At 34.7% G+C, this 13,459-nt stretch overlaps 1 protein-coding gene and 1 long non-coding RNA gene across 2 annotated transcripts; one reads left to right on the top strand and one right to left on the bottom strand.

Moving 5' to 3' along the window:
• The first annotated feature begins 6,098 nt into the window (after positions 1 to 6,098).
• Positions 6,099 to 7,499, top strand: LOC116112128 (disease resistance protein At4g27190-like). Its single transcript, XM_031398312.1, has one exon. It carries the CDS (start codon positions 6,099 to 6,101, stop codon positions 7,497 to 7,499), a length of 1,401 nt encoding a protein of 466 aa, XP_031254172.1.
• A 1,170-nt stretch (positions 7,500 to 8,669) lies between these two features.
• LOC116112055 lies at positions 8,670 to 12,054 on the bottom strand. The gene is made up of 3 exons (XR_004125177.1): positions 11,881 to 12,054; positions 10,956 to 11,064; positions 8,670 to 8,855 (listed from the first exon to the last, which is right to left on the bottom strand). It is a non-coding gene; the product is annotated as an uncharacterized LOC116112055 (long non-coding RNA).
• Between the last annotated feature and the right edge of the window lie 1,405 nt (positions 12,055 to 13,459).

Raw genomic sequence — 13,459 nt, 5'->3', positions numbered from 1 at the left:
CATTAAAAAGTAAAAAAAAGACTACAAAAATTAATGTTTTGAACTTCATTGGCTTAGCTTAAGTTTATTTAGAATTGTGGTTAGTGGCCACATGTTTAAATTAATGGGTTAAAGAGGACAAATTTTTTTTGCTTAGAATAATATTGCATATAGGTTGTCACCATCATTCCAAGTATAGGGCTGAAATTTCGTTTTCTTATTACATTTGCATAATTTAAGTCAGTTTATGCTAAGAATAGAGAAAAACTTGTGAGCTAAGGTTTCTGGAAAAATGATTTTCGTTAAAATGTAAGAGAAGAGGTATAACAGCTTATATAGTTTGAGAAGAAGAGAGGTAACTGTTGACTTTGTTGTCTCCTAGTTTTAGCTTATAACTCTTAACAATTTATGGTATTTGACTAATTAGTAGCCATTGTTAGGATATCTTACTCGGGGTTGTGAGCTATTAATCCTATGAAGAGGATAATATCTTCCAGTTTAATCGAGTATGATTACATAAAATATTTAAAGTTCGTCATTTGTTGTTTAACTATTTATTTTTATTGTTTCACTTGCAGAATGCAGGTCATAATAGTCTCTCACAGTGTGTAGTTTTCTATTGTGTCAAGATATCTTTTAGTAGAAAAAAGGTATAGGAAATGTCCTTTTTTCTTTTGTGCTTTTGACATGGATGTAGCTTAACGGAGAGGACCTAATTTAAAACTTTTGCTTTAGAGCATCATCATGAAACCAAAATTTATCATATAGTTTAATATGTTAATCTTAAAATTAAAAGAAAATGTCTTAACGAAGGTGAACCTCTTGAGCCATGGCTAACTTTATATAAGTTAAAAAATATAGTTAAATCTCAATAAATTATACTTGATAAATTGATAACTTCAATTAAATAATACTTTTGACTGGTCCTGACATAGGATTATAAGATAATACATTAAAACACACACACACACACACACACACACACACACACACACACATAGAGATACTACCTAATATATAAATTAATAATCTCCTTATACATCAAAATTATATATATGCATGACTCAATTAAGAGGCATTTTATAAAACAAGTCAAATGTTACTTGTTTCCTCTTGAAATTGATGTCTTCTTGGATCTCATCTCTAACTTTCCTTAGTGCATTAAGAACCACTAATGTAGTATTTTCGTATTGCAAGAGAAAATTACAATGTGATTGTTTCTTTAAGTGCATTAATTATGAACTATTCCCTATATCACATTAACTATACACAATATGTACATGCATTTAAGTTCAATGTTTTGAAAAAAGAAAATAAAGAATGCCCAATAAATTAATAATTTATTAATTTATACCATTACTTAATATATTGATTTATTAATATATTTTTATGGTCCCAATGATATTAAATTATTGAGGTTAAACTATGTATGTATATATATCTTATGTTATTTAGAAATAAAATTTTTTAATATTAGTAAGGTTAGATATGATTTTATTTCTTGGAGATAATTGAGCAAATATTAACCAAGGGACTTCAAGAATATTCACTAATACTTACAATCAAATGCATACTCTACTCTGAACTAACCTTGTTTGTTATCAAATAGGAACAAAATAATAATAAAAAATTTCCTTTTTTTTCATAATTAAATTATTTAAAGGAATGATCAGTAATGTTTCATAGTTTTTCCTCTTTTAATATTAATTTATATTTAATTACTTCACATCTTATTTATTTTCTTGTCTTACCTCTTTCAGATAAAGGTCTAATCAAAACCAGATACTTGCGCTTTGTTGGTAGTTAATCAAAGCTTAACATTTCACGAAAATATCATTGGTTTTTAAGCAAGGTATTTAAATTTTCTATTTTTTTTATTTTTAAATTTTATATAGCATAGAAAATAGTAACACGGCTGATTATTTGTTTATCTTATCTAAATAATAATTATTAATCCAAAATACGAATAGCACGGTATAAGGTTGCCATATTTCACTCGTTGAATATGATGGGATTTTTTATGCTAATTACCTAGCATTAATCTATTCCAAAAGAGCAAAATTAATCAAACCATACTCACAAGGATTTATTGTCGAACCCCCTCCTAGGTATTCCCTATCTCGTCGAATTTGGGCACTCTGAGGGACTCAAGATCCCAAGAGGAGGGTATTTTTTTTTTCAAAAATAATTTACTAGCTTCACTCATAAAAACTTTAATGACAATAGTGTAACACAAAACATAGTTTTGAAAACGTAAATCTTAGAAAACGGTTTACAGAACAAATGTATCAGAGTGCTTCTAATGTGTATAAACATCATGCTAATGATCATATGTCTATTAGCCAACCGAATGCGTATAGCAAGTGCCTCACATATACATTGTATGCAATCCTGGGGGAAAAACATAAAACAGTGAGTTAGGAAGCCCAATGAGTGGATAATATAATTTATAAATGAAAATAACTTTCAACCTTAAACCAGCATGAGCAAAACTTGCATTTCACATAACGCGTAATTATTCCCTTAACGAAACCACACTTTCCTTATATAATTTCCTTGATTCGTATCCATTCATGCCCATCAAGGAAATTCGCATCATTGTACAAACTTTCCAATTACCATGGATCATCGTATTATTTTCACGAAAACCGATACACCATCATCAAAGTTAAGTAGGCATTCCCCAACACGAAACCCACTCTTGCTCACGCCAATACTTGTCAAATGTCCACAATTTCCACCCAACTTATACCCGTTGAATATTTTTAAATTTCATCCCAGCCTATACTCTCTAAATGTTCACAAGTTCCACTCATTCAATTAATGCAACCATCACCACCACCACTAGCACACTAGTACGCAAGGTCCCGAATATATACAACCAACTAGCTGCTCAACTAGGCCAATACCCATCTAGTGTAACCCGTCAAATCCCTCCCAAGGTCTATCCTTTGGGTGTAATCTCGCTTGGAGCTCGTCAGGCGCCCAACCTGTCCCAATAGGATGGTATAGATCATCATCGTTTGGAAGTACGAGTCATCTCAATATGCGCATGAGGCTAATCATATCCCACCCAGGCCAATACCTGCCCAATAGTCTCATCAAATCCCACCCAAGCCAATACCCACTAGGTGTCATAATCCCACTCAGGCCAACATGCGCCTGGTGTAATCCCGCTTGGAGCTAGTCAGACGTCTGTACTGTCCCGATAGGATGCTAAATATAAATACTAACTGATATTTGGAGGGGGACGGTACTAAAGGTGGTTATAGTCCGCATAACACTTCCACAATCCCACCTTCAAACTTCCCAACCTGCCTTCATGCAAGTGTTCGAATATGAGTGGCATATGTTTCTTAATAAAACCATCATGTAAATACGAGTATAATTTTCCAAAGCATACCACCTTATAAAATATCAATTTACACCTCATATTTGTCCCACTTTTAGTTAGTCCCAAGGGTTTCAAACATCACAATTAGCCCCCTGCCTGTACTCCAATAATCGTAAAACTGACAATCTGCCCCCTTAGGAATCCTTCCACCAATAGTAACCCAAAGCAAAGAAATTTGGGTCTGATGCCCATCAAATATAAACAAACCCAATACTAATTTAATAAATCTTTTCACAATTAGATACCAACCCAAAACACCCATTACTCACGACTTCTTAAATTTGGGCCAAGCCGATCTCCTTTTATAAGCTCATCCATACTTCAATCTATCAAAGTTTAATAAACCAACTACCATGATCTTGATTAAACAACACTAAGCCAATTCATCAACATAATCCACAACCTCCTAAAGCAATCCATACCATTTTCATTTATTTAATATCCAACACTCCCAATTGTAAATCAAGCAAACCAGTCCCACCAACTGGCTGCATTTGTTTCCAATCACAATCAATTCCAAATCAAGCTCATTATACAATATCCAAAATATATAACACATAAATTCATCATTAAGTTGCAAACATAAAATCTACAAGTCTACTAAAGTACCCACCAAGCAAGAATGCATTTTTTTGTTTTCATCACCAAAACACACATCAAACGCCACAGTAAGCTTCCACGCATTATATACAACAGAAAATCAAACTTTTAGCAAGGAAATTTTCGTTGATCCACTCACCTTCTGAAGCTAAATTCTTGATCCGAAGAAGGGATCAGAATCCTCTAACGATGTCTGTGCTTGTCTTCCTTTATCCGAAATCCAATGACCTCTCCATGCAAAGGTCTCCCTATGGTAACACTTCAACATTAAATTCATTGGACATCTTAAACACCAAAAGATTAACTTAACAGCCTTTATCAAAAACTGTCTCATAACAGAACATTGATCACTCTAGGATCTTTCATAAAAATTCTATTCATCAATTTAAGCCATAATTTTAATAGGGCATTCAAGACACACATATGAGGTTCCAGTATATTATCCAAGTCATTCTAGAGTCGATAACCATTTAAAACAGAATTTTCTTTCAACCTTTTCAAAACTGCCAACTGCTTCCAGAATTGATGTTATTGACTTGTAAAATTTACAACAATTTAACTTTTAATCCAAACCTTACACAAACCTCCAGAATTAAACTAGACACCTACAGGATTTAGAGAATTTAAAATCATCAAATTTAAAAAGGAATAGATGCATCAAATCATCTACTAAAATACTCATTCTGCAGAAACCCAAATTCCAGAATTGCAGGGCAAACTTCAAAAATCCATAAAAAATCCAATAATTCGAGTTTTTAAGTGAAACAAATCTCTAAACACTCCTCAAGAAGTCTACAACAACGTATCCAAAATAACATTATTGTAATTAATCTTCCCTTTTCAGTTTAATATTATACCATGACCCTACAACATCAACTTTTCTTGCAAAATGCCCCCAACAAAAATTTAAAAACTCACATTTCCCCCTGGAAAACAAAATAAATTTTATAAAATAACCCATAAAATATGGGATATTACATCTATAGTGCTTTACTTTCTATATGAGAATTATGTTTACTTAACCACTACGAAATTTCACTATAGGGTCTCTCTAGCATTCCAAATTAAAACACTTATCTAGGCTAAAAATCATGTTTTCCCAAAGGTGTATTTGCTAAAGCTAATTTTCTTTTCTACAACAAACAAATAAAACAGTAGTAGCAACAAACAAATAATCATGAAATATTAGAAGTTTACCTGTTCACTAATCACAATTATGTTACACGGTTCAATGTTACAAAGAAAAAGTGTAAGATTAGTAGTAGGGTAGTATGATGTATTTTATTTTTTAACTTAAAAAAATAGCTTATTGAAGACATTTCCAGGAACTAGGAATATAATTATCTACCATAATGTTTTAAAAATGTTCAAAAAATAAAACAGTAAGTTACCTAAACTATTTCCGACAAGATTGATTTTACAAATTCATATCTCTAGCTAATTAGTTAATATTAGATATTCCTATAATTGCGTTATACTGATACACTTTCTAATTGATAACACAGATGTTGATAGATTTCGCAACATCTATTGTATCAAAGGTTGGAGAATACTTGGTGGAGCTGATCATAAACCAAGCTCATTATTTATTTCGTTTCAACAAAATTGTTGAAGATCTTATGGAAGCAGAACGAGACTTGAAATCGAAACAAGAGGATGTGGAGAAAGAAATCGAAGCTGCAGAAAGAAATGATGAAAGAATTAAGGCAACTGTACAAGATTGGTTGTCTGATTCGAGAAAAATCATGGGAGAAGTTGAGACGTTGAAAGGAAAAATAGAAGCTAATAAGACTTGTCTTAATGGGTGGTGTCCTAATTGGGGCTCTCGACATCAGCTGGGGAGGAAAGCAACAAAGACAAGCATTCGTTTGAAGAAGGTAATTGTAGATGGAGGCCAAATTGAAAGTGTGGGGCGTCGTGCACCTCTATCAGGTGAACCTTCAGCACCTAAAGATTTTGAATTTTGCCGGTCTACGAAGGCTGCTTTTGATGAGATTATGAGGGACTTAAAAATGATGGCACCCATATGGTTATATTGTATGGGATGGGCGGTGTGGGTAAAACAACTTTAGCAAGAGAAGTGCGTAAAACGGTCGAAGAAAAGGGCATCTTTAAGGAGGTTGTGATGGCTACTGTATCCCAAACTCCAAACTTCAGAAATATTCAAGGTCAGCTGGCTGACTTCCTAGGTTTGAAATTTACGGAGGAAACTGAACAGGGAAGAGCTGAGAGGTTGTCTTCAAGATTGTCAAATTCTAATAATAGCCTTATAATCCTCGATGATGTTTGGGAAGAATTCGATTTCAAGAAAAAAATAGGTATTCCATTGAGCAAAGATTGCAAAATGCTTCTGACAACCCGCTACAAAAACGTATGCGCTTATAGGGAGTATCAATCGTTAATTCCTCTAAATGTTTTAGAGGAAGACGAAGGAGTGACTTTACTCAAAAGGCAAGCAGGTATAGATGATGACTCTGTCAGCTTGAATACTTTGGCTACTGAAATTGCTAAAGAATGTGATGGTTTGCCTTTAGCACTTGTAACCATTGGAAGTCACTTGAGAGGAAAGAAGGATACTGAAACATGGGAATTTGTGTGTGAAAGAGTAAAAAAATCAAAACTGGAGGATATAAATCATGTTAATTGTACACAAAGCGGTGTCTATGCCATTCTTAAGTGGAGTTATGATTATTTGAAGACAGATGAAATTAAATTCTGTTTTTTGATGTGTTCACTATTTCCTGAGGATTTTGAAATTCCTTTGGAGGATTTGGTTAGAATAGGAGTGGGGTTAGATTTATATAAAGATGTTTCATCCATTGAAGAAGCAAGGAGGGCCCTACGTTCAATGGTTGAAACCCTGAAGGCTTTGAGTTTGCTATTAGAAGGTGCTTGTGGAAAAGAATTTGTGAGAATGCATGATATAGTTCGTGATGCTTGTCTATGGATAACATCAAAGGGGGAGAATATATTCATGAGCAAGATTGGCATGGATTTGATGCAGTTGACAAAGGAGAAAGGCTGGATACAATATACAGCAATCTCCTTGTTGGAAAACAAACTAAAAGAGCTCTCTGTTAGACTGGAATGTCCTAAGCTTAAAATATTGCTATTGGGTGGTGATAGGCAATCGTTATACTATAACTATGACAAGTCCAAGTTGTTGAAAGTTTCAGATGAATGTTTCGAAGAGATGAAAGCACTAGAAGTTGTAAGTTTAAGATATGCAGACCTTTCACTAAAATCACTTCAATTCTTGACAAATCTCAAGACTCTAGAGTTGTCTGATTGTAATTTGAGAGACATTTCTTTCCTTGCCAAGCTGAACAAACTTGAGATTCTTAGCTTTGGAGATTCTTGTTTTGACGAATTACCAATAGAATTGAGTGAACTTAAGGAACTAAGAATGTTGGATTTACGTGGGTGCTCTGAGCTAAGAAGAATTCCTTCCAATTTGATACGAAGCTTTTCTCAATTAGAAGAATTATACATGGAGAAGGACATCTTTGAAGAAAGGGAGGTTTAAGAGAAGAGTATAGAAACAGGCAATGCTAGGCTTTCAGAGGTAAATGATCTACCTTGCTTGGCTGTTCTGTATTTGAAAATAAATTCAAAATGCCTTCCAAAAGACTTTGCTTTCTCCAAACTTTCAAGGTATCAAATTTGTGTGAACGAAAGTACTCTTGGATATTTAGAATCATCAAAAGCTTTAATAATTGCTTGTATTGATGCAACCTTACTGACTGCATTATTTAAAGCACTATATCATAGCGTAGAACATCTTAGTTTGACAAGAGTAACAGGTTGTCAAAATATCCTCCCAAGCATTGACCAAAAGGGATTGAAGAAGTTGAATACTCTTGCGGTTACACATTGTGAACACTTGAAATGCGTGATAGATGCATCGCAACTGGGGGAAGAAAATTCTGAGTTGCATCCAAGTTTAGCAAGGTTAGTGCTGTCATTCTTACCAGAATTGCAGTGTATATGGAAGGGGCCCATGTCCATTCATATGGTAAACTTCCAAAGTCTTACGGATGTTTATGTGGGATTCTGCAAAAGCTTGGCTTATCTTTTCACTTTATCAATTACCCAGAGTTTGGGGCAGTTGAAGTCACTCAGTGTTATAGGTTGTGAGAATTTGGAGTTCCTGATCAAGATAGAAGAGGATGATAATGGCAGGGGAGAGAAAATGTTGTCGAAATTAGAAGATCTCCAAATTGAAAGATGCAAGAGATTGGAATATGTTTTTCCAGTGTTTGTTGCAGCAGGTCTTATACAACTTAAAAATCTTGAAATAGAAGATGCAGCAGAGTTGAAGCAAGTATTTCATGGAAAAGAAGAAAATGAAGTTGCAGAGGAAGGAAAGGACATCAAGTTGCCTAATTTAAAATAGTAACACGGCTGATTATTTGTTTATCTTATCTAAATAATAATTATTAATCCAAAATACAAATAACACGGTATAAGGTTGCCATATTTCACTCGTTGAATATGATAGGATTTTTTTATGCTAATTACCTAGCATTAATCTATTCTAAAAGAGCAAAATTAATCAAACCATACTCACAAGGATTTATTGTCGCACCCCCTCCTAGGTATTCCCTATCTCGTCGAATTCGGGCACTCTGAGGGACTCAAGATCCCAAGAGGAGGGTATTTTTTTTTTTCAAAAATAATTTACTAGCTCCACTCATAAAAACTTTAATGACAATAGTGTAACACGAAACATGGTTTTAAAAACGTAAATCTTAGAAAACAGTTTACAGAGCAAATGTATCAGAGTGCTTCTAATGTGTATAAACATCATGCTAATGAACATATGTCTATTAGCCAACCGAATGCGTATAGCAAGCGCCTCACATATACACTGTATGCAATTCTGGGGGAAAAACATAAAACAGTGAGTTAGGAAGCCCAATGAGTGGATAATACAATTTATAAATGAAAATAACTTTCAACCTTAAACCAGCATGAGCAAAACTTTCATTTCACATAACGCGTAACTATTCCCTTAACGAAACCACACTTTCCTTATACAATTTCCTTGATTCGTATCCACTCATGCCCATCAAGGAAATTCGCATCATTGTACAAACTTTCCAATTACCATGGATCATCGTATTATTTTCACGAAAACCGATACACCATCATCAAAGTTAAGTAGGCATTCTCCAACACAAAACCCACTCTTGCTCACGCCAATACCTGTCAAATGTCCACAATTTCCACCCAACTTATACCCGTTGAATATTTATAAATTTCATCCCTGCCTATACTCGCTAGATGTTCACAAGTTCCACTCATTCAATTAATGCAACAATCACCACCACCATTACCACACTAGTACGCAAGGTCCCGAATATATACAACCAACTAGCTGCCCAACTAGGCCAATACCCGTCGAGTGTAACCCGTAAAATCCCTCCCAAGGTCTATCCTTCAGGTGTAATCACGCCTGGAGCTAGTTAGGCGCCCAACCTGTCTCGATAGGATGGTATAGATCATCATCGTTTGGAAGTACGAGTCATCTCAATATGCACATGAGGCTAATCATATCCCACCCAGGCCAATACCTGCCCAATAGTCTCATCAAATCTCGCCCAAGCTAATACCCACTAGGTGTCATAATCCCACTCAGGCCAACATGCGCTTGGTGTAATCCTGCTTGGAGCTAGTCAGATGTTTGTACTGTCCCGATAGGATGCTAAATATAAATACTAACTGATGTTTGGAGGGGGATGGTACTAAAGGTGGTTACAGTCTGCATAACACTTCCACAATCCCACCTTCGAACTTCCCAACCTGCCTTCATGCAAGTGTTCGAATATGAGTGGCATATATTTCTTAATAAAACCATCATGTAAATACGAGTATAATTTCCCGAAGTATACCAACTTATAAAATATCAATATACAAATCATATTTGATCCTTAATTTAGTCCCGAAGGTTTTAAACATCACAATTAGCCCCCTGCTTGACTGCTTGTACTTCATTAATCGTAAAACTGACAATCTGCCCCCTTAGGAATCCTTCCACCAATAGTAACCCAAAGCAAAGAAATTTGGGCCTGATGCCCCCCAAATATAAACAAACCCAATACTAATTTAATATATCTTTTCACAATTATAAACCAACCCAAAACACCCATTACTCACGACTTCATAAATTTGGGCCTAGCCTATCTCTTTTTATAAGCTCATCCATACTTCAATCTATCAAAGTTTAAAAAACCAAACACCAAGATTTTATTCAATTTATTGAATTTTAACAACCCCGCATATCCACCAAGTTTACACTCCGACATCTACTTCTCCAACTCAACCCAAACCAAGAATTTCATTTCATCCCAACAATAACTCTTATTCCCACCAACATTACCCTTCAATTTCCTCATTCTCTATTCAAGAACAAACAAACCAGCCCTCCCCAAAATTTGGCTGGATTTTTCCATTTTAATAACCAATTACATATGCCATTTCTCACAATTTAATTTCCAATCATCCAAATTATGCAATTTCACACAAACACACATGCACGCCAAAAGCTCCCTTCCAATACATGATCCATAACCCATAATCATACATATCAAACACTTTATGCCAGAATACATATAACATTTTCATAAGCCAAAATATAACCAATAATCATGGTTCATGATCTTGATTAAACAACAGCTCCCAATTGTAAATTAAGCAAACCAGTCCCACCAATTGGTTGGATTTGTTTCCAATCACAATCAATTCCAAATCAAGCTCATTATACAGTATCCAAAATATATAAACACATAAATTCATCATTAAGTATTTAAGTTACAAACATAAATCTTCAAGTCTACTAAAGTACCCACCAGGCAAGAATTCATTTTTTTTTTTTTTTAATTTCACCAAAACACACATCAAACGCCACAGTAAGCTTCCACACATTACATATAACAGAAAATCAGACTTTTAGGAAGGAAATTTTGGTTGATCCACTCACCTTTTGAAGCTAAATTCTTGATTCGAAGAAGGGATCGGAATCCTCTAACATTGTCTGCACTTGTCTTCCTTTATTTGAAATCCAATGACCTCTCCATGCAAAGATCTCCCTATGGTAACACTTCAACATTAAATTCATTGGACAACTTAAACACCAAAAGATTAACTTAATATCCTTTAAAAAAAAATTCTCATAACCGAGCACTGATCACTATATGATTTTTCATAAAAATTCAACTCATCAATTTAAGCCATAATTTTAATGGGGAATTCAGGACACACATATGAAGTTCCAGCAAATTATCCAAGCCATTATAGAGTCAATAACTATTTAAAACAGAATTTCTTTCAACCTTTTCAAAACTGCCAACTGCATCTAGAATTGAGGTTACTAACTTGTAAAATTTATAACAATTTAACCTTTAATCGAAACCTTATGAAAACCTACAGAATTAAACTAGATACCTACAGGATTTATCAGAATTTAAAATCATCAAATTTGGATAAGAATAGATACATCAAATCATTTACTAAAATACTGGTTCTGCAGAAAACCCAAATTCCAGAATGGTAGGGCAAACTTAAAAAATCCATAGAAAATCCAATACTTAGTTTTTGAGTGAAACAAAATTCTAAACACTCCTCAAGAAGTCTACAACAACATATCCAAAATTCAGCCTCATTCAAACAGGTAAACAATTTTTGAAATTCCAGACAATCAGATTTTATACAGTAACCCTTGTATAAAAAATTACATCTTTAACCAATTTTCTGCTTAGGAATTATATGTATGTTCTATCCACATAACATTATAGTAATCAATCATACCTTTTCAGTTTAATCTCATACCATTGCACTTAATCATAAATAACACAAATCAAATTAATCAATAATCATCAAAGAGGGAAATTTTAAGCTTTACTCACCTCCCACATGCTTAATCCTCCTCTACTCCTTCCGGTCATAGGAGTTTGCTCACCGGCGGCCACTTTTCTAGCCACCTTCATTGCTCTCTACTCTTCTCTCTCTCTCTTCTCGGTTTCATCTTCTCTCCCTTCTTTTCTTTCTTTCTTTTCTCCTTTCCTTCTCTTCTTCCTTTTCTCTCTTTTCTTTCTTCTCTTCTTCCTCTCCTCTCTTTTCTTTCTTCTCTTCTTTCTCATTCTCTTATTCTTACCTGATTAGAACAACTCCAGATACAATGCGCATATATCCTTCTCACGCTCTCTCAAGTTGTTTACTCTTCCGTATGATCACTCCATTGAATTTCTATCCAAGGGACGCTCCTGGGGACCGTAGGTTATGGGCCCACTACGCTTTCTCTACGCCACTCTGATGTTCGCTTCACTTAGTTGGCAAAACAAATATCTGGAGCCAAACCCTATAATCTTTCTTTAATACATGGCCACCACATCTTGCCATTAAACTTTCCAATTTCCTCGCCATCGAAATACCTTCCAATCTGTATCCATCCACTCATGTATCCACCACAAAAGGCAGTTGCACCTGACATTCCTTCCGAAAGTACTTCCTAATAGTCACCGCTGAAATTAGACAAGATGGAGTTACTTGGTGCTTTCCACAAAATGTTGACTTTGGCATTCCTGACTTTCTAAAAAGTAACCTCCTTTGGTATGGTCTGGGCCTCTTGTTGGGTCATGGTGTATACTCGTGTCTAAATACAAGGCTGTCCCAATTCTCTCTGCCTTCCTCTATTGCCATGACCTGGACCCTTCTTTATGTTGGGACCTCTGTTGTCCCTTAACATGACTGGATAGCCCTCTGAAATACACTTCCACTTTGAGACAATTTGGGGCGCTCTCTCTCAATATGTCCAAATAGTCTGCATTGACAACAGACTGAAGTTGCACCCCAACACTACTCTTCATGGTACGTGCCACACTGTCACACAACATCCTCTGTTCCCTCTAGAGGCTCTATTGCTCTACTATTGGCCATTACATTTCCCTTGCCTCCCACTGGCCCTAGCCTGGCTACTGGATGTGCTAGAGAAATTACCTTCACACCTTCCCATACAGTTCTTCAGACCAGCAGTCCATCAATTTCTATTACCACGTTTCTGTCTACGATTTAACACATTTTTATATTGTCTAGGACGTCTCACAACATTTGTATGATACATTTCCTTTTCTACAGCAAACAAATAAAACATTAGTAGCAACAAACAAATAATCATGAAAAATTAGAAGTTTACATGTTCACTGATCACAATTACGTTACATGGTTCAATGTTACAAAGAAAAAAATGCAAGGTCAGTAGTAGCATTGTATGATGTATTTTACTTCTAAAATAAAAAAAATAAAAAAAGGCTTATTGAAGACTTTTCTAGGAACTGGGAATATATGTAGTGTTTTAAAATAAGTAATAAATTATTCAAAAACTAAAACAGATGTTATCTGAACTGTTTTAGACAAATTGATTTCAAGAATTTATCTCTCTATAATTGCATTTTACACTTGCTGATGAATTTTTTTTTTTGCTCATTT

Source organism: Pistacia vera, unplaced genomic scaffold (genome assembly GCF_008641045.1).
Source record: "Pistacia vera cultivar Batoury unplaced genomic scaffold, PisVer_v2 Contig656, whole genome shotgun sequence".
Lineage (NCBI taxonomy): Eukaryota > Viridiplantae > Streptophyta > Magnoliopsida > Sapindales > Anacardiaceae > Pistacia > Pistacia vera.
Note: the sequence above shows the minus strand (reverse complement) of the source record. Positions and strands in the feature narration are given on the sequence as shown.

What these genes read in the sequence shown, in the direction of transcription:
- LOC116112128 (XM_031398312.1), top strand. Translation starts at nt 6,099, where the DNA reads ATGGCTACTGTATCCCAAACTCCAAACTTCAGAAATATTCAAGGTCAG.